The sequence below is a fragment of the Arvicanthis niloticus genome, chromosome 6 (assembly GCF_011762505.2).
Source record: "Arvicanthis niloticus isolate mArvNil1 chromosome 6, mArvNil1.pat.X, whole genome shotgun sequence".
Taxonomy (NCBI): domain Eukaryota; kingdom Metazoa; phylum Chordata; class Mammalia; order Rodentia; family Muridae; genus Arvicanthis; species Arvicanthis niloticus.
In genome coordinates this window covers 38831566-38841454 of record NC_047663.1, presented here as the reverse complement: position 1 = coordinate 38841454, position 9889 = coordinate 38831566, and the positions used below count along the sequence as shown (strand labels likewise).

The 9889-nt window shown below is 45.1% G+C and overlaps 1 protein-coding gene across 1 annotated transcript; it reads left to right on the top strand.

Annotated features, from left to right (window-relative positions):
• The first annotated feature begins 918 nt into the window (after positions 1 to 918).
• Positions 919 to 6630, top strand: LOC117711683 (schlafen family member 1-like). The gene is made up of 2 exons (XM_034507497.2): positions 919 to 1250; positions 5001 to 6630. Exon 2 carries the CDS (start codon positions 5040 to 5042, stop codon positions 6051 to 6053), a length of 1014 nt encoding a protein of 337 aa, XP_034363388.1. The 5' UTR covers positions 919 to 1250; positions 5001 to 5039; the 3' UTR covers positions 6054 to 6630.
• Positions 6631 to 9889: the final 3259 nt, after the last annotated feature.

Here is a 9889-nt window from a genome sequence, read left to right as displayed (position 1 = left end):
TCCTAACAACAGTATGTAACAGAAGATCCAAACCAGACCGTAAGGAATTAACATTTATACTTATAGGTGTTAGGGGGTGGGGAGGACCTCAGGACACAATGCCAACATCTTGTTTATAATCCATTTCCCTTGAACTGGGGTGTCTTGACCATGGGTGCTGGCGTCATCCCCAGGCTCAGTGCCTGCCTGAGGCGGATGGTGGAGAGGCACCAACAGCTGCGTTTCTCAGGAACTTCTGCCACCTCCTTGCCTTCTCTCTCCTCATACTTTTTCCTAGGCTTTTCCTTCCTGCTCTCTTCCTTCATTTTCTCTCCTCTCAACTCAACAGCCTCATCTTTCTCCTCACAGCTGGTTTTTGAATCTTAAATGCACTGAGTCAGGAAAACTTTTTTTTTTTTTTTTGAGACAGGGTTTCTCTGTATAGTTCTGGCTGTCCCGGAATTCACTCTGTAGACCAGGCTGGCTTTGAACTCAGAAATCCATTTGGGCCTCTGCCTCCCAAGTACTGGGATTAAAGGCATGCGCCACCATTGCCCAGCGAGTCAGGAAAACGTATATTACCATAATTATTAAAAGAGAGGGCACAAGGGAAGAGAGCAGGTGAGTTTTATGAGCTAGAGCTGCCCTTGGAGCCTCCCATAGAAACCCATCTTCTCAAAGAGCCAGGGGATGCAGCTTGCACCTTATGAGCCAGCATCCTACTCTGCCTCCCCTGGCTCAGCCTCCTCAAATCTTCCTCCCTGGAGAGGCTCTGACGGGTGCTCTTGCCTGTGCTTAGTGTCACCTGCTCTTTCTGAGTGTCAGGGCAGCAGCAGCTTTGCCCTGGGGATTCCAGTGAAGTTGTAAAGGTTGAGTTCAAAAGTCTAGAAGCCTTATTCTTCAGTTCTGACAGGTGGAATGACAATCACAGAGGGGATCAAAGAGCCGAGGGAGACCGGCTCACACTTCCTGGAGTGACGTCAACCAACGAAATACAGGTTCTCCAAAACTGAAATCAGGACTTAGAGCAGATGAATCAGTCCAAACCACAAAGGTCTGCCAAGACAAAAGCCAAGAGCGACCACAGGCACTGCAGCTTGTTCCCCTCACATCTGGGTGCTGAGAAGGACTTCTGGAGACAGCCACCAAGTCACTGCTGAGGGAGTCTGCCTCAGGCTTTGCCTTCCTGCCTCTGGCCAGCAGGTGTCCACAGCACAGCCAACTCACTGTTGGCTTCAAGCAGCTGAAGGAACTTTAGTAGAGCAGCTTAGGTAAGTAAGCCACCCTCCACCGTCCATGGCAGCTGCCTCTGTCTCAGCATCTTTAGATTTTTCTGTCCCAAAGCCCACCCATAGTTCATTCTGCTGGCTGTGGGATGAGGTGGGGCTGCCAACACAACCCAGAGCTCTAAGGAGGACCCTGGCTGCATTGGCACCTCTCTAGGAACTCTGGCTCCTTGGCACCTTCATAGCCTCCATCACTGGTTGCTCAGGACGTGGATACTATGGGAGCATGAGATGAGAGCAAAATCCCTCCCTCGGTCTGCCTAGATTGGGCTACTTACAGATCCAGATACAGGGACCTGAGATATTCTGAGAGGTGAAGTAGGGGTTACTGAGGCAGGGGATTGAGCAGGTCTCCAAGCCCCTCTGAAGATGTTCCATCTTTTGGAGACATGACTCTGTGGGAAGGTAGGGGGAAATCGCCCTTAAACATGCAACAACTCCATGTTGGAGCTAAGTAGATCTAAGAAGTGCAGACCCTGGAGGTTTTTCTTCTAGAAGACAAGAGCGTTGTTGCTCTCCAACGCAAGAGGCAAAACAGCATCCTAGCTGGAAACGTTCCACAGCTGTTTCCCAAGAGAAGCTTTTCCCACTCCTGTGTCTTCATTCTGTGCCTTCCTACCATCTGGCATTGCTTGCAGAATTAGGGTCACCTGCTTGATTGTCATCTGTTTTCTGCCAAAGATAACAACAGCAAAAATTCTGATTTCAGTGCTGAGAATTTTCTCCCATGAACACTATAGAGAATTTTGAAAGAAACTACTGATGTTTGAACCCAACTCAGTGCTTCTGGGACATCAATGAGATTCATGGAGGCATTAGAGTTTGGTGAGCCTCAGAGTCCAGCTTAGTTGTTAAAGACCATTTTCTGGATAGATGCCCCAGGGAGAGAATTTGAATCATAGAAATGTTTTTATAGTTACAGGTGTTGAAGAGAGAGATGTAGCCCAGGTCCCAGGCTATCCCACAGACTCTCTATAAGATGGTTCCACTACAGTTCTGAGTTCCAAATTTGCCAGTGAATGAACATCCTCCACCAGCACTTTAGTGTGAGATGTGGATCCTGTTCCCTTTCCATGTTGGGGAGTGAACCAGGGGTGCTGGCTTGGGTCAAAGCCTGATTAAAGGGGTGCTGGATGGGAGGGACTGGAAGGAAATGAGTATCAGAGACTGCTTAGCAGTGCATAGAACAGGGTGGGACTACACCTTCCATCTGAGCAGAAATGAAACTGTTATTTCTGGGGCCTTACTAGGGCTTCAGTTTCATTTTTGTTTGACTTCTTTGTTTCCTTCCTACTTATACTCCCTACCCCAATACCTACCCAGCAAGGAGACTGTAGCACACAGAGCCTTACCCAGAATATCTTCCAGGTTGTTTTCCAACTCAGCTTTGCAAGAGCTGAGATGACAGGTGTGCACCACCCCCTTGGCTCCCTGCCTCCTTTTGCAGTGATGGTGAACATGTCTCCAGGCAGTCCATCAGCAAAAATGGTCTCAACTCTGGAGCAGCCCTCCCATGGAAGAAGTAGGAACCAAGCAACACTAACTAGAGATGATAAGGAAAGGAAATATAGGCGAGACAGGATCAGGACTTCTGCCTCAGCCTCACTTCTGGAATATCTTGAGGTCAGGTTCAAATGCTTTCTCCTGGGTCCTCTTTGAATGAAGTTCTCTCAAGAAAGCAGATTTGTCCTTGCTCAGCTCTGAGTTTCTAGGTAGCTCTGAGGGATGCTGTGTCTGCTGCTGTTTGTTCCTGGTTTGCAGTCACAGTGTACTCTCCTAGCCTAGACAAAAGCCTGTAGGCTTGCCCATGATAAATCTGGTTGGAAAAGAGTCTGATGCCATCCTTCAGAGAAGAATTTGCTAGTTCATTTCCAAATTCTTAGGTGTTTCATCTACATGTGACCAAGTAAGTCTGACTTCAGAAGCTTGCTCTCCAATCACAGCGCTGTATGTGCTTAGATGCTTTTAGCAATTTTACATACCACAGGCAGAAGGTCAACATGACCTTCTGTTTTAGCCTAAGTCTTCATTTCCAGAAACTCCAACCCTTTCATCCCATGATTTTGCTCCTCTGGAATTCTGCTTCATATTTCGTGGAGTCTGGCTCCATTCTGTCTAACCTGTTCTGGCCTCCCATGCTCCTTCCCACATCCCAGCAGGTCTTTCTAGATACCTGAAACATTCTGTGTCTGGGACTAGGGACTTCATGAGGGAATTCTTGGGCTTAGTGAAAATCTGATGTGATTAGCATACTCAAACCCCAGTCACTCTGAGCCATGTTAGTAGCACTGTTACAGTAAATATTTAAAAGTTGCACAGGCATCTCTCTTAGTAACACATTAATATATATGGGATTATGCATCAGGTAAAAGTCTTTTTAAAGCACACAGTTAATTGTTGTAATACAAAACTGATTGTGAATGATATATGATCCCAGGGAAAAGCAAGACCAGGGATCTGTTCCCAGCATCCACCTGCAGGTTGACATCCAGTCCCAGAGGATCTGATGCTCTCTTCTGGTCTCTGTGAGCACCACACTCACATGGTGACAGATGTGCATGTAGGCAAAACACCCATATGCATAAAATAAATAAAAATAAGCTAGAACCTAAGCAGACAGGAACAAGAAGAAGTAGTTGGTAAATATCGAATCATTTCAGGCCGAAGACTGTAGTGAAATGTTCTCTGATGTTTTTTTAAAAGGATAACACCAAGGGTGAGAGACACAGAGCCTGAAGCTGGCTGCCTCATGTCCTTCAGCCTGATATAACAAAATGCCACAAGCATAGTGAGTTAGGAATAACAGACATTAGTTTCTTGCAATGTAGGTACAGAGGTCCAACTCAAGATGGTTAGAGTCTAGGGACAATCCTCTTCTCTGAAGACTGCTAACATCTCCCTGGGATGTGATGTAGCACAGGGTGAGCTTAGCTGTCTGGAGGACCTTTTTCCAGATACTGGAGACAGTTAGGTGACACTGTCTTTGTGACCTAGAAACCTCCCAGAGGCCTAATCACCATCAGAGTAAAAAACTCTATGACCTTTGAAAAGAAATAGGCATTGGGTCACAAGGCTTCTGTTTCATATACAAGAACCTACCTCACTATAAGGATGTGGGTGTCCAATAAGAATAGAGGACCACTTCCTGGTCCATCTTCTTCAAGGTTAATGGCCAAAGTTTGTGAATGAATTTATTCCTAAAAAAAAAAAAAAAAAAAAAAGACAATTGACCTACTTTGTTTTTGTATGTCCCTAGATCCCCAAAGCCAATTTTGCCAGAGGTTCCTTCATAAAAGTAGACAACTGGTGGGTGAACACCTGAAATTATTAAAAGAAAAATAAAGAGTAATAAAAATAATACTTTTCTGCTTTTAAACAAACAAACAAACAAACAGAACCCCAAAACATAGGCAAAAGGTACTTGTGCTTTATTGTAAGAGAAGTGACAGAATCCGAGTTCCATTAACATTGAACATTAGGAAGGAGGTAAGTCACTGATCACATGAGGCTAAAATGCAGAGCGATCAGAAGGAATATAGCAAAACACTGTGAGAAGTCATGAAATATACATGATTCCTTGGTCTAAACATCCATTCCCAATGAACCATTGCCCCAGTCTGCACACTCTCCAGTCCCATGGACCACATCCAGCAAGCAATTTTTGCTGTTAGCTTCTCAGTACAGAATTTGCCCTCTCCTCTTCAGCCCAACACTAATGGCTCTGTCTAATTACAGGTAAGGATTACAGCTCGGGAGCGGCAGAACGGCTGGAAAATGAACATCACCGTTGAAAGCACCCATCCTGAGATGCTTCTAAATGCAGGAGAAATCACACTTGGGACAGAAAGTAGGAAGAACATGGAGAATCATGTCAGGGTAGAAGAGAACAGGAACGTCTCAAAAGCTCTATGTGCTCTGATGAATTCTGGAGAGGGAAAGGTCAAGGTTCAAAGTAAAAACCGAGACTATCTTCACTCCGAACATGGATTAGGAGATGACTTGGAAACCTCCTTTAAGAGCATTTTGCCAACTACACTCCCAGACTTCAAGCAAGTTCAATCCGACTTATTCATCAGTGTAAAGTCACAGAGTCCAGATACCTCTGTTGAGAAGCCTGCCACCATTGCAACCAATTTGTACATGAGAAATGGGGCGTCTTCAGTTGAAATGAACTTTTATGCTGCTAAGGAGTTCTTAGAAACAACGAAGGGTGCAGGAGGAAGGTCACCTTCAGCAAGGCCTTCAGAAAGGCCTGGTGATGAGACGCAGGAAGAAGTCCATGTGCAGAAGTTGGCTGATGCTTTTTTTAAACAGTCAAAACTTACAAAAATGGGAAAGTTCTCTTTTAGTGAATCCAAAAATGTTGAATATAAATCCTTTGAAACAAAAAAGTTGCTGCAGCGAGTTAAAGAGATTCTCCCTCGAACTGTTTCTGCCTTTGCCAACACTGATGGGGGGTATTTGTTTATTGGTTTGGATGAAAAAAACAAGCAGATAGTTGGTTTTGAAGCAAAGAATTGCCAGCCTAAGCGGTTAGAGAGTGAAATAGAAAAGTGCATCCAACAGCTGCCTGTCACTCACTTCTGTGAGGAGAAGGAGAAGATCAAGTACACATGCAAATTCATGGAAGTCCATGAATCCGGAGCTCTGTGTTCATATGTGTGTGCGCTCAGAGTGGAGAGATTCTGCTGTGCAGTGTTCGCTGCACATCCTGAATCCTGGCACGTGGAAAAAGGTTGTGTGAAAAGGTTTACCGCAGAGGAATGGGTTAAGCTCCGGATGGCTTAGCCAGGTCAGGAAGGGGAATTGGCAATTAGAATACATTTAGCTAGGGAAGTTGGAAGGGTTTCTCTTGGATTTGAGACAAAATCATTAGTCTTGATTATTCAGTTACTGATCCTTGATGTCTGGACTGCATCTGTAACCTACCCAGGAGTCCACATCCCTCTCTCCCTGGTTTTACCTCAATTCCCTAACTCACTTGTAAAGAAAGCGCCTCCCAACATCTCCCCCGTTGAGCTCCATTTCAGGAGCTAGCATGTCTTCCAGGAATCCCCAATTCAGTTTTCACTCCTACCCTTTCCCGTGTTCCTTTCTCCCTAACCTTCTCTCCTCTCAGTCACACTGTTAGACAATGCTCGGCCCTGTGGTTTATGATGTGGAAAGTGCTGCACTGCTATGTCCTTGCAAGAGGAAAGTCTCAGAAGCGGCCAGACCAGCACCAGCACCAGTACCAGTTCCCAGAACCAGCTGGGAACTCTGCCAAGTTCCCAGCAGCTGCTTCTGTCTCCCCCCAAGCTCACTGCTGCTTCATGAGCCCCCTCCAACCTCTTGCTTTTCATAACTTTCATAATAATAAATAGATTGATAAATATATAAAAGCCTCCACAATTTGTACACAATATACAGTCTTCTGTGTGAGAATCTATTGATAGATTGGGGCCCCGTATAGACTTGAGAAAGCTTTGATTTCAAACCACAAATATATGGAAAACTATGGAACTGTTAAGTTCCAACACCAGGGTCTAAAGCCAGTGCTGCCAGATTCCAAGGTCCATGTCTGTCTCTGCAATTCTCTGAGCCCCTGGCCATCAGAATGAGTGACACATGCCTCAGGTTGACAGAAATAGTTTGACGTATGTTGAGTAGAAGGAATACACTTATCGTATTTTATATCAACCAAATTGATTACCCTAAGGTACTAAAATGTTTTCTCTAAAATCTAATGTTTGCTCAAATGACTTCCATGGCAGGAAACGTTCACAGAAATTCATTCTCTGCACTAAGAGATTTCAAAACATAATTGTCACCAAAAGTTCTGTAAGATAGCAACTACAGAAAGATTAAAAAAAAAAAAAAAAGACATGGACAAGCTACCAGGAACCACATCTCAGGACAGAAATGACTACCCTCCTGCTGGACAGTTTTATGTCAACCTGACACAAGTCAAAGTCATGGGAGAGGGAGGAACCTCAATTAAGAAGGTGTCTCCATACAATGAGGCTGTGGGCTCTGCTGTGAGACATTTTCTTAATTCATGATTTGGAAAGGGCTCAGCCCCATTGTGGGGACCGTCTCTGGACTGGTGGTCCTGGTTTCCATAAGAAACCAGGCTGAGCAAGCCATAGAGAGCAAGCCAGTAAACAGCACTCCTCTGGCCTCTGCATCAGCTCCTGCCTCCAGGTTCCCATCCTGTTTGAGTTTCTGTCCTGACTTCCTTTGATGATGAACAGCGATATGGAAGTGTAAGCTAATAAACCCTTTCCTCCCCAACTTGCTTTGGCCTTGGGGTTTTATCGCAGCAACAGTAACTCTAACTAAGATACTTCCCCTCCTTCAGCCATCAGTTGCCAATAGTTTCTCTAGGATGGAGCCTCATGGTTTCCTCCCCATCCACATTGGAATTGATGACTTGCTTTCTCTTGGGCAGATCTTACACAGGTACTCATAGCTGCTGTATATTCATGAGCAAAACAGCCCTGCCATATGCAGAAACTGCACTTCAGAAAACTGTGAGGGGGTATTTTAAAATATGTTGGTACAGTGACTTTCTATATAAGTCAGGCTAGCCTTAGACTCACTAAGAAGCCCAGCATGACCTTCAACTTGCAGCAACCTTCTTACCTCAGCCTCTCAGACTGCTGAGATTGAAAGAGATCCACCACACCAGGATGGGTGCAGGCTTATGTTATATGTCTAATCATTCTGAGTTGTTCAAGAAGTGTTTTCCAGTAAGGAAATAGAAAAGGTAAGCAAAGTTAACAAGAAAGGATGAAACTTCTAGATCCACACAGAGAATCAGTCAGTTCATCTCCTTGAGTGTCTCTCTAAGCTACGTGTAAACTCCGTGACTGTGAGGGCTGTGGCTGCAGCCCAGCTGAAGTCTGCTCTGGACCTCGGGTTACTGTCATGGCTCTTACTACTGTCGGCATCACTGTGAGTCTCTGCCACTGGCCACCTTGCCATGGTGTTCCCTTCACAGCCACGCTGGTCTCCATTCTCTGGATGTCCTTCGGTTTCAGTCTTAGAGGTAGAAAATAATCACTGCGAAATGGAATTAGCAATCGATTTGTAAGGTAGGGGGACAGAGGTGTCACATCTCATGGGAGCCGAGTCAGAACTGTCGTGAGGCAGATGAGTTTCCCAGCCTTAGCTTCTTGTCAGAACCTTTTGGCTCCTTTACAAAAGAGCAGTTCCCGGTGCTCCCCAGACATGCGTGACTCCCTCTGTCAAGTGTGGTGAAGAAGTATCCCAGTGTCCCACAGGCATCACGCACGTGCAGAGGACTAAACACAGAGCACTTACTCCTCACTTCCTATTAATCATAAGGTTGGTAAGAATGCAGACACAAAGAACCTACTGATGGAAGAGTTGGCGTTCACTTTCTTTACTAACGTTTTCTCTTCCAATTTTTATTCCCACTGGCAAGATTAAGGTGTTCCTTTAGAGCCTTTTAACAATCCCTCTAGGGGTTGGGGGTATGGCTCAGTATTAGGGCGTGTTGTGAACATGTCTATGGTCTTGGGCTTTATTCCCAGCCCCAATGATCTTTCAAATCCTTTTACTTGAAAAGCCCAAATCTTTGAAAGGCTCCTTCTACTCTCAAAGAGGCGGTGACCCAGGGGTTGAGAACCACTTTTCTAAGGTTTGTGAAGTTTCTCCAAGAGTCACAGACTTACTGGTCTGTGATTCCTGGAGGAACACATGAAGGACAAGAGGGTCCCAGATATAATTAGACGTTGAAGGTGAAGGTGACAAAGCCCATGTGCATTGGGGTTGCTCCTGAAGTCAGACATTCTAGAGCTGGCACATGGGCTAGGAGACATCTGCTTGTCTCTTTATACCTTGAGCCATTTGGCCCCTCCATGAGTCAGCGTCTGCTCTGGATACTGGAATCCAGAGAGAATGTTCTCCTTGGTCACAAAGCCAAGCTGTGGGGACATAAAACAATATGAAGATGAATATTTTCCTCCTTGTGCTAGTATAAAAGGATACAGACAAATAGAGATATTCCAGGAGAGGCTTTGTATCATATCTACAACCAGATTCATGCGGGTCACAGTAAAGAGCCATATTTCTCAGTCTCTGTGTCTTTCTGTCTCTGTAAGATCCTTTGTCTCTGCTTCTCTCTGTCTTTCTCTGTGTGTCTGTCTCTGTCTCTGTGATTTCCTCTGTTTCTTCTCTCTCTGTCTCTCTCTGTCTCCCTGTCTCTGTCTCTCTCTAACCCCCCCCCCCCCGTGTGTGTGTGTGTTTGGTGACTGACACCAGATTTCATACATACTTGGTAAATCATCTGCCTCTAAGCTCCATTCCTACCCAGAGCAGAAAGATTTTAACAATTTCTTGCAGCTTCAATTGGAAAATGGTGAAGCTAATCAGGGAGGAAATGAAACATTTACAAAGGAGTGTGAATCGAGATGGGCAAAGGTAGACATTAAGTTAAATTGTGTGTAGAGACAAAGATACAAATTACTTGAGAGATGGAGCTGGAAATTAGCGGTAGAATGTGTGCTTAGCATGACACACACACACACACTCACACACACACACACACACACAGAGAGAGAGAGAGAGAGAGAGAGAGAGAGAGAGAGAGAGAGAGAGAAGAAAGTGAGAAAAATAAG